We start from the raw sequence: 18,046 nt of genomic DNA on the forward strand, positions 1-18,046 counted from the left end.
CTATAAACTTTGAAAAGGAAATAAGAGAGTATTTTTGTTCCTATTTAGGTTTTTTAAAAAGCTTATATCATAACAATAATAAACATTTCTATTGGTATGATTAAAGTTTATTATAATAAATACCTATACTTTCTTTACAGATGGTCAAACCCTACCAATCAATCGACGTCAAAGGGCCTATAACAATGGTACGCTCGTTATCGAACAGCTGCAACGCCTTGAAGATGCTGGAACCTACACGTGTATGGCACAAAATAAACAAAAGCAAACTTCAAGAAGAAACGTCGAGATTCATGTGTTGGGTAAGTAAAATCGTACGTTTTCACTCTCCCCCTACCCCCTTTTAAATATCAACAACTACTCTCGATTGTGCTTAAGAATAATAAGAAAATGAAAAAGAGGCTCCCCGCCAGCATCAGCACCGGCAAATCTAAGAAGCCTTAGGAAAAGGTATATATTTGAACAATAATGGAATATAATAGATTTATCCTTTGTTTAGAAATGTGCTATACGCTATAATGGCTGACTACGACGAGGTTTTTCTTTGCAATGCCAGTTGTCCGCATAGTCCTTGTGCCGTTTTGTATAATTGCATGAGCGATACTATGGGAAGAAAAGCAATTTATCCTACTTTTTCCATTTTCTTCTTTCGGGGGATTTTATTTTTTTTTTTTTCTTGTATTCGTTCTACGTCTTCTTCTCATATAGAAATGATGATGAAAATGATGCTGCTGATGATGATGATTGTGAGATGTTAGGCAAAAAAGTTGAGGGGGTCATTCTATAGCCCCCTCTCTCCCCCAACTCTCTTCTCAATTTAGGTTCTTTCTATACTCTCTGGGGGTCGGTTGTGTCGTCCTTATTTTCTTTTGCCGTTAGTAGTAGCTCTGGCTGACGATTTTGCATTTTTAAAAGGATTTCTCTGAACGAACACACAGAAGAAAAAAGGTGAACGAACTTGTGATGCTTCTCTCTTTTCTCGCAAAATTGTTTGTTCGGCATTCTCTGCTGCGTTTGTTGTTATGAGGAGCAATCAGATTGAAAGGTAAATACGTGGTATGCCTCGACTCTTAAATAGTATTTTATGGGAAGGTATGAATGTTTGTTTGAAGTGAGGGTTTGGAGGAGGCCTTTTTCGTCTTTGGTATAGAAGAGGAATTTATTATGGTTTTTTTTTATAGAGAAAAAAGAAGGTTTTCATGAACGGGTGGGATTTTTGAAAGAACAACAAAAAAATCAATAATAATAACTTATTCGCTCTTGAACAAAGTGGGTATTTTATTTGCTAAAGCGTTTTATTATGCGATCCTATAGATTTTCTTGAAGGATGCAAAAAATACTACTTCCAAGACCAATTGCTTGTTGTTAGTTTCTTTTGTAAATATTAAGCACCACCAACTACAGCAGCTGTATTTTGCTTGTGAATATATTTTCAATTTTAATTTCGAAGAAAGACGGTAGGAAGGTATACATAGCCAGCCAAGGTTTTCTTGTAGTTGAAGACTTTCAAAGTAAATTAAATTTTGAGAAATATACCCTACCTATTTATCGTTGGATATATTCTTGTTGAGAATAACATTCGCTTTGAAAAGTTTTTCGAAAGAATTCATATTTTCTTCGCTATAACTTTTAAAATTTAATTTAAGCGAATAACCTTGAAGGCTATTTGTTTTATGTGTTTGACTTGAAGAACATATAAAGAGCAAACTTCTTACATCGTTGGATATCTTTTGAGAAAGTTAGCGAGTTTTTTTAAATCTCAAAGTAATTCAATGGCAGTAAAGACCTTTGAAAATATCCTCCACTTTTTGGTGTTGGTACCTAGTACCTACTTAAAATTAAAGTTCTTAGATTTTCAATAAGCTTTTATTCCTAGTTGATACCTAGTCTGTTTTAGCAATTCTTGCCGTTGCAATTCAACCCGTTTCTTCAAAAAAAAATTTGGTTTGCCAAACTGTAAAGAAACAATTAATCCAAATATAAAAACAAAGTTTTAAGAAAATTCAGCAACCCGACTTGGAACTTTTTTTTCCAAAAAAAAAATTAATATTAAAACAAAATCCAAAATACTTATTTTTAAATTGTTTTCTTAATTTTTTAATTAAAATTATTAAAACGCTTTTGTAAAAAATTATCGTCTCGCTAACGAGAAAATCAGAAATCAAGAAAACGCATCAATGGCAGGTTTTTTTATTAACAGCTCAAAAAATATTTTTTTATTTTAAAAGTAATCAAAATAGTTAGAGCCTATTTCGAGGAAAACAAGTTTTGTAATTTTGGTCAAAGGGCAAATACCGTTAATATTAATCCTAAAAAGAATTTTAATTTACCCTCTAGATAATTACCTAAAACCTAGCGGCTTGGGCTGAAGCTTGAGATAGAGACAGATAGATATGCCCACTTTTTGGGCATTCTCTATCGTTATGTCAAGTCTCATTGTTATCTCGACTTCGAATTTTTTACGATTCCTTTATGAATACATCCATATTTTTATGAGGATACCATTTCGTTTTTTAATGATCTGGTATTTTTTTCAATGCTATAGATAAGAAGCAAATTTATATATTTTTAGTTTTCTTCCATTAGCCTAAAGAGTCCTTTTGTTTATTCTAATATTTCTTGTTAAGAAATTTTTCGGTCTTAAGATTGGCTTCCACTTTTCAGAAGCTTCAATTCAAAAGAGGGTTCGAATCACATTAGCATAAAAAAACACTAAAAACACTTTTTTTCGGGAGACTCAATCCCGAAATTTTGAATCCAGAAAACTCAGAATCCCGAAAATCCAGAATCTCCAAAACCCAGAATCCCGTAAATACAAAAAACTTAAAAAATTAAAAAAGCGAAAAACCAAAATTCCGAAAAAAATTTCCGTAAATTTTTCATTTTTTATAATTTTTCGGGATTTCGAGATCTCGTACGGGATTTTAAGTTTTCTGGATTCTGGGATTTTGGGATTTTTAATTTAGAGATTATGGGTTTTCGGGATTTCGATTTTCGGGATAATATTTTTTTAGTCCCAAATTTATAAGGTTTCGAAGAATTGCCTGTATACATCGTATCTCTGCAGAGAATATTTATTATGTATGCAAATAATGTCAGAAAATGCCTTAGTTTGTTCACTGTGAACTCATATCTATACCGAAATATGTTCAGCAGATATCTGCCTCCGAATGTAAGACAATAAATGTTTCGATGCAAATAACTCAGCAACCAGATCTCCAAGAAACGTTTGGTTTTCAGTTATGAATAGAACTACAAGAGACCTTTATTTTGATACCTCATTCGATAAATTTGGAGAACATTTTTTAAAAAGCGTTTTTTTTCGGCAAGGGGTTAACCTTGATTTTTTTCTCGAAAATCCAAAAAATTAATATCTAATTTTTGTTATCCAAATGCAAAGACCTTTTCACAGCGATCTAAAATGTGTAAACCAAATCTTTTTGCGAGTCTTTGGCCCGCAGATTTATGCATCAGAATAAAGGAAAAAATATGTTTGGATGCAAATAACTCAGCAACTAGACCTACAAGATACTTTTGTTTTTCAGTTATGAATAGAACTATAAGAGTCCTTTCTTTTGATATCTCATTCGATAAATTTGGAGAACATTTTTTAAAAAGCATTTTTTTCGGCAAGGGGTTAACTAAGATTTTTTGTCGAAAATTAAAAAAAAAAAAAACTATGTAAAAATTTGAGATCTATCAATAAATAATTCAATCCTCCTAACCTTAAATTATCTTTACAGTTCCGCCAAAAATCATGCCCATACAAGCGATGACCGATATGCTTCGAGAAGGAATGCGAGCTGCAATATCCTGTCAAATTTTAGAAGGAGATTTACCAGTAAGCTTTCGATGGGAAAGAAATGGAAAACCTCTTATTGGGACTGGGTAAATAAATTAAAATTACAATATAAATAATTTCCAATGTCAACTAATCCTTTTCTTTTTTTTTCGTATAGAAATGAAGTATTTCGTCGTTTAGATGAATATTCAGCCAGTCTAGTCATCGAACATATCACATCTGAACACTCAGGAAATTATACATGCATTGCTAGTAATGTTGCTGGCACTGTTAAATTTACCGTTCCTCTAACAGTTAATGTTCCTCCAAAATGGATCCTAGAGCCAAAAGACTCAAGCGCACAAGCCGGACAAGATGTTTTATTGCACTGCCAATCCGAAGGCTATCCCAAACCATTAATAACATGGAAAAAAGCTATTGGCGCTAGTCCTGGAGAATATAAGGATTTTTTATACGAACCCAGTGTTCAATTGTTCAATAATGGATCGATTTACTTTAAGAAAATTAGCAAAGAATCACAGGGGCATTTTTTGTGCGAGGCAAAAAATAATATTGGATCGGGTGTTAGTAAGGTGATCTTTTTAAAAGTTAATGGTAAGTTTATATAAAAGGTATAAAAATAACTTATATTTCCTTTTTATAAGAATAAGACCCTAGTTCAAAGAAATTGTCCTTAATTGAATTCCTGATAAAAAAAAAGCCATTTTCCTAAATTGAATATTTCAATAAAAATGCGACTTTAAACGAAAACTCATAAATAAATTCCTCAGGCAAAAAAGGAAACCCATTAGATGTGATTATCCTTTATTTTATATTTTGTCCTTTTTTTTTCATTTCAAATTTAAAGTCCTTAAGTCTCAAACTCTGCATAACTTTTATCTCGTTCCTTCTGGAAGGATAGAAGAGAGGAAAAAAATTCAAATAAAATAATTTATATTTTCCTAGTGCACATTTACCTATACACCAACACACTCACTCACACACACACACACAAACAACGAAGAATAATCTTCAATCATCTCCTTTTTTCCAAGTGAAGGATTTTAAATTAGAAATAGAAAACAACAACAAAGAAAGAAAAAATGTACAACTTTTCTGCTTTTTCTTTTTCTTTCCTTGCACATTGCATCCAGTACCCGCCCACTTCACAACGAAAAACAAACAAATATCCGTGCCCAAAGGCAAGCAAGTCCACGTCCAGTGCAACGTCCAGGGCGACAATCCCATTGACATCAAATGGAAAATGCAAAGCACCCAACAGTATCTAGACGAATCCTTGGATTCAAGGTAAGTAAAAGATACATATTATATTCTTTTTTCTTTCCTTCCATTTCTACTTTTATAAACCAACTCACACACTCATATAAACACAAATAGGTATACAATTCGGGATCAAGTCCTTGACGATGGAATGGTCTCAGAGTTGGGCATCTCCCACACCTACCGACAAGACACAGGCATTTATATCTGTCAAGCGAGCAATGCATTTGGACAGGTTAGTCTGTTAAAGTTACAAAATAACCTCCTTCAAACCTCTTTAAAACTTGTGTTTATTTTTTGTTGTTTTTTTCAACAAAAAAAAAAAGGACGACATGTCAATACAACTCATCGTTCAAGAAGTACCCGAACAACCAAAGAACCTCCGCATCAATTCACAACAATCGCGCAGTCTTCAGCTCACCTGGAGCCAGCCATTCGCTGGAAACAGTCCAATCGAGGAATACCATATATTCTACAAGCAAATCACAGGTAAGGACTAAAAAAAAGGATTCACAAAAAAAATCCTTTCATTTCCTAATTACTTTCTCAATGCAGACATTTGGCAAAATGCCGAGCGCATATCCATCACTGGCTCTCAAACGGTTGTGAATATACAAAACTTGCGTCCCGCCAAAGCATACCACATACGAATGTCGGCTGAGAATAAATTGGGTTCATCGGAGTTCTCCGAAGTGGTGCAGGTCACCACCCTCGAGGAGGTGCCATCTGGGCCTCCCTTAAACATTCGCGCCGAGGCAAAAAGCTCCACAGAGATATCAGTCACATGGGATGCACCCGATCGTGACCACTGGAATGGCATCCTACTTGGCTACTATGTGGGCTATCAGATGTCATCATCGCCCGAGGATAAGGAAATCAATCCGACACAAGGTTTTAGCTTTAAAACTGTCGAAGTTCGGTCACACTTTGGTGGCGAAACGGTTTTGGCCAATCTGAATAAGTTCACTCAATACCATGTGATTGTGCAGGCATATACGAGTCAGGGTAGTGGACCGCCGAGTAAAGAGGTTGCCGTTCAGACTTTGGAAGATGGTGAGTTAGAGTCGATAATATATGAATTATAATTGCTTTCCGTGGTATAACCGAATAAATCGCCTTTGGCAGTTCCGTCATCACCACCAGAGAGTCCGCAATGCGACGTATTGGGTTCGACGTCGATTTACATCACCTGGTCACCACCGGATGTCGATGGGCAGAACGGCAAAATTAGGGGCTACAAAGTGTTTTACATATCAGTGGATGAACTTTATGGTAAGTATGGGGCAATAACTATGGGTAATGAGAAAACCTTCTACATACTCATAACATTCGTCTCCTTTGGTTTCATATAGGTTTTTTTGAGAATGTAGGGTGAAAGGGGGGTTTCTTTGGTGTTTGCATATATGCCACGCCATCCACTGAGGATACCTAATGGAGAAAGTCAATGTTTCGAGTTTATATATATTGCAATATTGGAAGATGGCCAGTTTTTGAAGGAATGAGATGAGATGGGGTATATAACGACCGATGTTTGGCTCACTTGCACAGAATTAATCGAATTGTGCTGATGAAGTTCAGGAGTTTGAGTGCAATTCGGTAGCAATGAAGGAAATAAGTTGATTAAGGGATAGAACGAATATTTTAAAGGGCTGCACAGTGGGTCCCGCCATAGGTCAAAAATAAAAAAAGTAAATGTCAATTTTTTAAAATCCAATGATTAAATAACGTTGTACAATCTCCCATCGAACCAAAACCAAAAAAAAATTTGACGGTTACCCCTTTTTTCATTTCTTAATAGCCATTCAAAGTCGGTATATAAAAAAATGTACAGTTTTCTTATAGCTGCAGTTATAAGGTGTCAACTTGCGATAGTGATAGCGGGTGTTAAAAATTGTGAACAGTATTAAATTGTTATGGATATTAAACGAGAAGTTTAATACTTTCTAAAAACATAAATTATATTGTTAAATAACATTAAGGCTAATTGTAATGGGGCTCTTTAACGAAGCAATTTTAACCATTTTTATTTAGCTCAATTTTCATTAAATTAGAGATTTAGTTGGTTTGCCTTCGAGTGCCCTCTACAATTTAAGTTCGCAAATGAAGAATACCGTCCTACCTTTCGAAATAATAGCGCCGTTTTTTCCCCTTTTTTCCCCCTTTTCGAGTAATACGAGTTTAAATGACGATACACAGAGAAAAAAAAATTACAACGTAAAACTAAAAAAATTCCTTTTTGGCACTATTATTTTTATAAAAGACTGAACTAGAGGGTAAGGGTAAAGTGCTCGACTGACAGGCAGGTCCATTTCCGGCATTAACCATTTTTTTTATATTTTCAAAAAAAAATTTTTTTTACCTTTTTTTATTTTTCTTGAAAATAACCAAAATTTTAAAAACTGACTTGATGCATTTTTTTGCAATAATAAATCATATAAAATGATAATGCAGGTGTTTCATTAAAAATAAAAATGGTCATTATATTTTTGACCGCACTTTGTATGGGAGGTGACCCACTGTGGGCTGGTGCAAGGTCTTGTTAAAAGGTGTTTGGTAGATTTTTGTATGGATAATATGAATATGATTTTAAATAAATTAAATGTTAGGTTAATTTATTGCTTTAAGAAAAGTGTTGCAATATTCTAAGTACCTAGCTTTTCCATAAAAAATATGTAACAGGCTTTAAGATCATGATATATATTTAGGATTGGAGGAAATACGTGCCGCTAATAGTTTAAGCGCCACCAAGTTCTCAGAATTTATAAATAGGTATGTAGTTTATCGTCTACATTTTAGATTTTAAAAAAATTATCAACCAGGCCAGTCAAAAAAAAATGTCGAATCAATTTGAAACAATTAATCTTTAAATTCAAATTTTGACCAACTCGGTTGCACAGTTCAATAATCGGTGCCCCGAAAGGTATAGCTGGGCACTTATGTTATAATCGAGTAAACTCAATAGAATCGAGCAGTGGCAGCACCTATTTTGGTTAAATCGAATGTTCTTAATTGTATCGTTAAATTTTGTGTTCTGCCACACAATCTTGAAAATGAAGTTTGAAACAAAAGTTTTCACTCGACAGAAAATATCTATGATGGGTAGTGTTGCAAAAACAAACAACTAGCTATCGGTAAAGCTGACTGACTCCGTAAACACAGAAGGTCCTTAAAAATTGTAGAGTGCGCTGGTTTGAAAGATAACCACTTAGTTCCAATGATCTTGTTGATAATAGTTTTGTTTTTAATGTACTTCTTTTTCTTAGTATAATTTTTTTTTAGCTTATGGCACATGATTTAAGGGTATTTTTCGATGCTGCATCTCATGGAACTAAAGGCCAAAAAATAACGAGATAACGGTGAAAACATGATTTTTTTTCTTAACACTTTAAAACTTTTGATTTAGAGCACATACAAACTTTAATACGCATGCTGATAATATTACCTTTCATTTGATAAAACATCTATAACGGTACGTGCTCTACAAGTTACAGAATCTTAAATTGAAAATCTTGAAAAATACCTCAAAACACCTGTGGAGATTATGTTGTCGAGGACCAGCCACCAGTGTAGGAAGTACCGTAATCTCAGTTTGAAATTTCGGCATGGTTGGCTTTAAAAAATTCTTACTTTTTTTGTAGGCATCATAGAAATATGATTGAAGCGTCATATAAAAAGTGAAATAATAAGCTTTTAGATGATATAAAATTTATTATAAGTTGTCATAAAAAAAAATGGATTAAATGGTGTTATAAAACTAAAAAGATTTTATATATGATATAATATATCACTTTGTCTCCATTGACATGTTATCACCTAGTATAAGCTTTGGAGACAAAAATCAGGGGCCATCTTAGCCCGAAATATTCTATCTTTTTTTTTTTAGGGTATTTCATCGGCCCAACAGCTTTTTCTTTTTTGGATTATTTAACCAACTCACTTCATCGTCTGTGATGTCCGATACTTTTCTTAGGTTTGGTGAAGCTATTGGAAAGTAAAGCCTTGGAAATTGTTCAATTAAGAGTCCATTACAATACTGTCTCTACCTGTGAAGAATTCCAAAAAATTACAAAATTCAAAACTCTCTAAGAACAAACCTACTGGTCCAAATTTTATTAAAAGTATAAATATTTCCGCTTCCTGAATCCTTCGATACAAATCTAGCTAAAAATTCACTCTCGATACAGATCCTTTTAACTGTCCAGAAGAATAGGGGTTGTTTTACAAACTAGTCACTAGGGCGTATACGTACTATTTTGTATTTCTATTTAAACTTTATTTCAATGTACTTTGAATATAAATTATGATTGAGATAGAGCTGGTAGAGAAATATTAGTATATAATCTGGTTGCTTATTTTGAGTTTAGATAAACAGTAGAAACATCTGAAAAGTTAGCTTTTCTGAACATTTTTTTTTTTTTGGAATATTTAATTTTTGTTTAACCCATTAAGCACTAAACGGATGTTTATTTATTTTGAAATGACATGCATTTGTGACTATGTTACTTTTAAACACATTTTTCTTATAGTAGAAAGACTTGCAGTTCCAGTAGGTACTTCCAGCAATAGATTTATTTGAAGTTATCACCAAGCAAGAATTTGATTCTAACCGAAGGATGTACTTCGTTTCTCAAGTAGTTGTAGCCTTATTCGACCATTTTATGTTTTTTTCTGTTCTATAAGCTCATCAAAAAAAAGCATTTGGAGCATTGCCAAAAAGCTTTTAAATTAACCGTAATAATGGTTTTCCGTATGAAGTTTTGTTTTTAACTTTTTCTAATGACCAGCATCAGCATTGTATTTTTTGTAATTCTTGCCGTGCAGGTTGTACCAAATTGACTAGATTTCTTAACGACATACATATACATTTGGTATTTATAATATTTCCCATTTTCTATAGGAAGATTTTAAACACTTAATCGTCAAAAATAACATTAAATTTAAGCAAAAAATTGAACCTAAACCTTCATCACATTACAAAATTCGTTTATTTTTTTTTTTTTTACAGAAAAAGATCCTGAGGTAGTTAAGTCAACAAACCAATATCTGACAATTGAGAATTTACGAAAATACACCAACTACACAGTATGGGTCTTGGCCTATACGAAAGTCGGTGATGGCATGAAGACAAAACAGTTTTATTGTCGTACACACGAAGATGGTAAGTACTTACTGGATTTTATACACACAAACAAAAAAGATATCTCTTTTATATTTATCCTTCGACTCCTTGTTTTATTTTCTCCTTTTTTTTGTACACAGTTCCGTCTGCACCGCAGGACATTAAAGCCATACCAGCATCTAATACAAAAATAATAATCTCTTGGCTGCCACCAGAAAGTCCAAATGGAGATATCGTAAGGAAGAACATTATCCTTGTTTTCTATAGGAGATTTGTATTTTGTTTTATTTTTTTGTCTTGCCATTACAGACAGGATACACATTCTATATGTCAGTGCTAGAGGGTGGTCGCGAAGAAGGAACTCATAAACGAGTCCTAGGTCCTTTTGTTGAAATGCATGAAACCCAGCGACTGCAAGAGGCAGCTACATATCAATTCTGGTTGACAGCTTCGACCAAGACGGGTGAAGGCGAAAAAACTCAAGTTGTCACAGTTCCGCCAAACAATAAAGTCCCAGCAAGGATTGTCTCATTCAGCCAGAGGATTGTCACACCATGGAAGGAGAATCTCATTTTGCCATGTCGCAAGGTGGGAGCACCAGCACCAGTGACTATCTGGCGACAAGATGGTCATTCTATGGAAACAAACTCTCGCAAGACCATAGCTAAGAATGGGACACTTTTCATCAGAGACTGTCAGAGTACCGATGCTGGGAATTACACCTGTAGTGTGGAAAACACTTGGGGCAAGGATGAAATTGTTTACAGTTTGATCATTAAAGTGCCACCTGAACCACCAAACTTGACCGTTGTCAATACCTACACGGATAGTTTGCATTTGGAGTGGGTTGACAGTAGTCATGGGGGAAGTCCTGTACTGGGATATGTCATCAACTACAAGAGAGACAATGGAGACTGGGAAGAATTGCAAATCGATTCGAAGACTAATTCGCACTTGTTGAGCAATTTGTGGTGTGGCACAAGATATCAGTTGTATATAACAGCTTATAATAAAATTGGAACGGGATTGCCTTGTGATATAGTGAATTCTTTCACCAAGGGAAATCCGCCGGTGCAACCTAAGCACTCGCAAATGATCACAAATAATTCGACAAGTGTAACTTGTTGGCTGGACTCGTGGGGTGATGGAGGATGTGGAATTTTGTACTTTATGATCGAATCGAGACAATATGGGAGGTAGGAATATTTATATCGGACAACATTCATATCCGGATAATTCAGATAACAAAAAAAAACACGAACCAGTCATCTAAAGGCAAACTGTTTTGAAGCTTTGAACAATCTAATACTAGTTCTTGTTTGAATATGGAACTCTTATTTGACATCTCTTAAGAATATTTTGTTATCCGAGTAATTTTACATATCCGGATAATAGTTAAATTTTATCTTTTGAATTCTGATTTTATATTTGTTTGAAATACTTTGTTATCCGTATATGTTTCATGTCAACATAATTTATTTTTTCGTTTATCCATTAAATTCGGATAACAGAAAAATATTTGAATTTAATATAGACCTTTCGAATCCGTGACCCAAAGCCAAAATTTCATTAAAGCTTTCAAAAATCCAACACAAAGTTGGATAATTAATTTTGATTTCTCATTTATTTAAGAATTTATTTTTGTCTATCCACAAGGAACTCACAGTCTTTTGTCGATAACAACAATAGTTTATGAGATTGCACTACTTTGAATTTTAAGCTCTTATCCGAATAGTTTTTCATGTCAGAATAACTTCTTTTTTTATTTGTTAATTTTTTTATATTTTTGAGTGTTAAAAGTTTCGAGGTATTTCGGATATTTTAAAAATACAATACAAAAATATGGTAAATTGTTTTATAGCTTGATATTTGTTGGATTATGATGTTATAACGTTTATCGACTTTTGATTAAGTTTTATCGTTTTGCGAAAATATTCAAATATTTCGAATAAAAAAAAAACAGATTTAAAATCACAATGTAGGTAACTAAATAAGAAAAGTGCAAAATTGAATTATAATTTCACATTCTTTTCGAAAACCTTGTTATCCGGATATTTTTTTTTTCGTTTATCCACGTAAAGGTTTCCAGGTTTCCTTTGGATAACACAAGAAATATGTGAATCTATTATCCTAAGTCGAAATCTTTGTCGAATTCATCATTAAAAATTAAAACTTCCCTCAAGAATTTACGAATCCAATACAAGAATTTTGAAAATTAAACCTTGATTCGATATAAATTTGAAATATTCTGTTATCCATGTAGTGTTTCACGTTCGTCGTAAATAATAAAAAAAATAATTAAACGATTCAAGGTTGGCTTATAATTAAAGCCCCTCCCCCTGGTGTGATACTTTTTTGAGAACGTTAGCGCTAGGCAACCTTTGCTCAATGAAATATCAAACAAGAGTGATTTGTTTTGAATCAAGCTCTGCCTTTTATATGATTTTTTGAAATAATTTTAAATCAATGAAATATATGATTACAAACATAAATTATTTTAAAGTGATTAAACAACAAGTATAAATTCAGAATATTGAACATTGAAATGAGAATTATATGAATAACTAGTAAATGGATGTCTTATAATCTCCCCCTCTGTCGCTGAAATCGTCCCGATGATGCGACAGGATATGTGATTGATTTTGCTGGTTGCATTTGCTGATTCTTTATCTAGCCTCGTTGCTGACTATGTGTATTTTGTGATTCCTGATGAGTAATAACATCCCAATGGAATTGTGAGGTCATCTTTGGAAGCAACTTGGTATGCTGTTGACCCAACATTTTTGATTATCACGTACATATCTTTTTGATATAAATTTGGCTGATTAGTTTTTTGAAGCTTAGCTAAGAAAGTGGGAAATTATTAGTACATATATTTGCATTTAAATGTGTTGATAACATATCTTTTGGATCTAAGATCATCCAACCATGACGTATAGTTAAGGTATACCAATATGGCGAGTTGTGTCTTCATGGCGCTATTTTTTTTTGGGTTCAACTGATGTTAGGAGTCTCAAAGCATATTCGATCGAATGTTCATCATATGACTCCCCCTGGACTACAAATACCCCAACATCGTAATTGCTGGCATCTGTCTTCAAAATAAAAGGCTGACCATCGCAGGCTTCTTTGAGGACAAAACCCTTTTAAGCAGCTCTTAATGCATCAAATGAGGATTTTTCTTCTTTGTCCCCTTCCTTTGAGTTAGGTCACTTAACGGTTTTGATATTTTTGAAAATTTTCCATGATTTTCCGGTACCAAGAACAGGTTTGTAGAAAAGAAAGGTTTTGCTTGATCTTAGGATCTGGATGGTTTTCGATGTCGGAAACTTCATTTTGAATCGACTTTAATACTATGGTTAGTGAAAATTAGCCCAAGGTGTTTGACCACTGAACAGCATAATTTGGAGTTTCTTCTATTGAATGCTGTCCATCATCCTTTGAAAAGTGGCTGAAGCGTTTTGTAAGTCAAATGGCATTGGTTCATCTAATGGGTCAAACACAGTGCTATGTTGTGCGTGGAGATAGTTAAGCTTCTTTTTCAATTTCGTTCAACTCAACGGCTTCATCGGAACGGAGCTCGACTACAAATTCGGAATAGGTTTTGTTTTTCAGCTTTCTGATCTGGATTGAGATCGGTGGTTCTCAAAGAGTCATCAACAATCTTTTGAATGGAGTTGGAAGATTAATTATTTCTTTTTGTAGGCAGAATCAGTACAGGCCAGACAAAAATGCAAGTGCCTTTTTATCAACTTCAGTGATTGGTCTTAGTTTTGCTCGGCGAAATTGGTTTGAGCTTTTTGAAGTTTTTAAATTTTTATTCGGGAAATCTTGAAAAGGCTTGAGCAGAACTTTTGTAAGTGCTGTCGTGTCAAAGAAGTCAAAAGCTTTTTCTGATTGATCAGCAAAGTACCACATTCTTTGTCCTAGGTCCAAGAATATGCCATTAGTTAATTTAAAAATTTTCTGTAGACGCTTCTCCATCAGCAAGAGTAATGGTGGTGTCAACTTTATGAAGTTTCGAAACGTTTCAGAGGAGATGCAAGAATAGTTCTCTTCCAGCTACGTTTGTTCTGATTTTCTGGTTGTCTAATGCTGCTGGTTCATGCACAGCTTCTTCTTCAGAGATTGAAAGTTCAACCGCCCTTGTGATTTTGATAAAAAGTCCTTAAAGGTTGTGATGCTTCCCCGGGATATACCGTCTCTGGTTTGAAGACTGAGTAGACCATACAGTATAGATCAATCATTATTGGTTCTTTTGGGACTGTATTTTATAATTTGAAACTGATCCACTAGTTGGGCGCCAATTGTAAGACCAGGTTTTCGTCCTTGATGTTTGTGGGTGTGACTACACACTATTGTGTAGTATCAGTTCTCAAATTATCTGTCACAAATCTAGAAATCGCAGCTTTGTTTATTTATTCTGAGGCGCTTATACTGTCCGAAGACCGTAGTAAACGTTGAACAGATAAACGAACAAAGGTATTAAACAAAAGAAAATTGAATCACCAACAAAGATGAATGAAAAGCGTTTTGTTGAATTTTCAAATATAAATATAAACAATTTTATTAATAAAATAATTGAGAAATTTAAATTACGTTAAATGAAATGAGTTGGCAACCATAAACTGCGTTGAACTACTTTTTGTAAAATATTTAGGCGCTTTGAAGAAAACGTCGTAAATAATAAAAAAAATAATTAAACGATTCAAGGTTGGCTTATAATTAAAGCCCCTCCCCCTGGTGTGATACTTTTTTGAGAACGCTAGGCAACCTTTGCTCAATGAAATATCAAACAAGAGTGATTTGTTTTGAATCAAGCTCTGCCTTTTATATGATTTTTTGAAATAATTTTAAATCAATGAAATATATGATTACAAACATAAATTATTTTAAAGTGATTAAACAACAAGTATTAATTCAGAATATTGAACATTGAAATGAGAATTATATGAATAACTAGTAAATGGATGTCTTATAATTCTACATTTCTTTCGGATATTCTGTCATGTGATAGGTTTTTGTATCCGGATAATTTATTTAATTGTTTATCCATAATAATTAAACTGTAAAAGTGTCCGGATAATAGAAAACTGATTCATATCTGCATCCTTTAGTATTGCTTTGGTTACTTTGTTATCCGGATAACTCTCATTTACCCACGATTAATTAATTTTTTTATTTTTTAGATCACAATGGAACGTTGTTTCAAATCACATAGCACCGACAGAACGGATATACACCGTCAGCGACCTGAATCCAGGAACCAAATACCAACTTAAAGTCACTGCCCACAACAATGCTGGATCTACAACAGCTGTGTACAACTTTACAACACTATCTCCTCAAGGAGGTTTGTCAAAATGAACTCCATTTTCCTTAAAATTTTTTTTATAATTCGTTATTTTTTAGTCATTTTCAACACTGACCATTCTAACCCTGTATCGCATATGAGTGATAGTCCGTTCTATGCAAATTTCAAAGTTCTTCTTCCAGTCTGTTTATCAATGTTAATCCTTTTAGCCTTAGTTGGAATAGTTCTTCTTATTCGAAAGAGAAGTATGAGAATCTGACTTCCCTTTGTGTTTCGGATAAACTAAAGTTTTCTTATAGAATTAAATAATCAAGCTCGTGTACCACCATCTTCCATGTCCGAATCGCCATCGCTAGCCAATTTGCAAAACAAACAAAATCGGGATCAACAATACCTTGCAGTACGTTGCAATCCTGGCAATCGAAATTCAAATTCCAACGATTCCGGTAGCTTTAAGGCCGAAGGCAACGAATACATCGAGGACATTTGCCCGTATGCGACTTTTCAACTAAACAAACAAACCTACAGCGAAAGTTCGTACAGCGGAAATGTGTACAGTGGGCCTTATCACTCAGTTCGGGGGTCTTTTGTGTATCATGATGTTAAGCCTGATAGTTATCATGTAGGTTAATATTTTTATCCAAATCAATCATTTATTAACAATTGTTATACTTTGCAGACTAAAGAGCCAGAATACACGAAAGTCCGACGAAAAGGTGGACGCCTTCGTGATCCACATTCCGAGTCACAAGGTAATTTCAAATCTATGCAATAAGTGTCCTTCAATAGCCCCATCCTTAGCTTTAAGGCCTGTTGATTATTTTCTATTTATCAAAATTTTTTAAACACCATAATCATTCACTAAATTCATTTACATTCACATTGCATCATTTTTTTCTCATTTTATTCATCAATATGTGTATCATCTAACTCAATACTCTAATCATTCAACATAACCTCTCTGACATCAATCATAAAACACACCACAAAAAACACATCACACACATGTGTCAAAAAAAATGTTCCTCTTGCAAACCTCTTAAAAAAAACCTCCAAACTCTGCCAACGAATCAAACAAAAAAAAAAAAAAACCTGATCCGATACTAAAAAAAAAAAACCTATGTCCTTAATCCTTGAAAAAATCCTGCCGAAAAACATATCGAATGTCATCTTGCAACAAAAAAAATCGCCCATCAAATCGTACTAAACTTTTTAGAATCGGACAATCCAGGTTCAACAGATTCCGAAGTTAGGAAAATCCTAACACTTCACATACCAATTACAGAATATGACACACTCGGCTCCGAGTCAGACAACGACGTTAGCTCACGTGCCGTCAATTCGGCCAAATATCGACCGCAGAGGGGTGAGCTGAAATTTGATTTCAATTCAATTATGAATTCTAAGGTTTTTGGATTCTTTTATTTTCTTTTTTTTTTTTTTGAATTTCTTAGATCCACAAGATGAGACGTCTTCATCATCGGAGACAACACCTACAAGTATGTCACGCAAATCGAAACCGCCGTTTTCAACTCGCAAATCTGGAAAGTCGGCGGCAAATGTGCCAAAACGACATGTACGTAGCTCCAGTGGGTATTCCAGCCACAACGAAGAAACCACTTTTAGGTAAGATATGGTAAGCGATGTTGAATATATTAGTTTGCATGTTAAATTTTAAAATTACAAAAATAAATTGGTGTTGTGTGTGCTTTTTTTTAAGTTGGGCTTTGTTTAATTTGTATAAATTTTACATGCATCTTTAAAAAAAAAACAAGAATTTTTCTCAAGTTGGCAATCCTATATGGCAATCCTATTTTAAAGGAAAAATTCTCATATTACTAACACAGGTCTACAAGGTTTTTGGTGCCGAGACTATGATATACTTTTCTATAGGTTTTCGGTGTGCTGAATTCGAATCTGAAGTCAGAAATATCCTATCAGCTCCCGTTTTTGAAATATTACCGTTAGAAGATGTTAAAAAAACTACTTTTTAGGTTATGCTTTAATGTGAATACATTTTTTTTTAATATAAATTATAACGGTTTCTATAAGAACTATATTCCTTCTTTCAAGATCTTTTTAAATCTTTTCGATATCTTTTTTATTGTTCGAGATATCGTCAGTTGTTTGGGTTATTGTAATGTATCAAACAGATATCACGTTTTCATCTCCTTTTTGATAAAAACAAACTTACTTCATTTTAAGATATCTCCGGCAGTAAACGAGATATTGTAAAGATTTAAACAGGTCTTGAAAGAAGGAAAATAGTTCTAATAGAAACCGTTATGAATTTTATTTTAAATAAATTCTTCAAATTAAGGCATAACATCAAAAGTGGTAAAAAAAGGTTTTTTTAGCATTTTCTAACCGTAATATTTCCAAAACGGGAGCTGATAGGATATTTTTGACTTCAGATTCGAGTTCAACACACCCAACACCTTCAGAAAAGTATATCTGCATGCATGCAGATCCTATCAGCTCAAAAACGGGAGCTGATAGGATATTTCTGACTTCAGCACATCAAAAACTTATAGAAAAGTATATCATAGTC

At 33.7% G+C, this 18,046-nt stretch overlaps 1 protein-coding gene across 2 annotated transcripts in view; it reads left to right on the top strand.

Annotated features, from left to right (window-relative positions):
• Nucleotides 1-18,046, top strand: part of LOC129912644 (cell adhesion molecule Dscam2) — a 151,617-nt gene that overhangs the window by 121,930 nt on the left and 11,641 nt on the right. The window contains exons 16-32 of one of the 2 annotated variants that reach the window (XM_055990983.1): nt 141-302; nt 3,744-3,888; nt 3,960-4,396; nt 4,936-5,089; nt 5,180-5,297; nt 5,389-5,551; nt 5,618-6,115; nt 6,188-6,334; nt 10,068-10,220; nt 10,322-10,416; nt 10,491-11,377; nt 15,371-15,534; nt 15,594-15,740; nt 15,795-16,117; nt 16,175-16,247; nt 16,727-16,861; nt 16,950-17,121. In XM_055990983.1, the coding sequence (XP_055846958.1) occupies nt 141-302; nt 3,744-3,888; nt 3,960-4,396; nt 4,936-5,089; nt 5,180-5,297; nt 5,389-5,551; nt 5,618-6,115; nt 6,188-6,334; nt 10,068-10,220; nt 10,322-10,416; nt 10,491-11,377; nt 15,371-15,534; nt 15,594-15,740; nt 15,795-16,117; nt 16,175-16,247; nt 16,727-16,861; nt 16,950-17,121 (3,973 nt within the window). Of the gene's footprint in view, nt 1-140; nt 303-3,743; nt 3,889-3,959; nt 4,397-4,935; nt 5,090-5,179; nt 5,298-5,388; nt 5,552-5,617; nt 6,116-6,187; nt 6,335-10,067; nt 10,221-10,321; nt 10,417-10,490; nt 11,378-15,370; nt 15,535-15,593; nt 15,741-15,794; nt 16,118-16,174; nt 16,248-16,711; nt 16,862-16,949; nt 17,122-18,046 lie in introns of both variants that reach the window. The other variant, XM_055990984.1, reaches the window with a different exon arrangement.

Source organism: Episyrphus balteatus, chromosome 2 (genome assembly GCF_945859705.1).
Source record: "Episyrphus balteatus chromosome 2, idEpiBalt1.1, whole genome shotgun sequence".
Lineage (NCBI taxonomy): Eukaryota > Metazoa > Arthropoda > Insecta > Diptera > Syrphidae > Episyrphus > Episyrphus balteatus.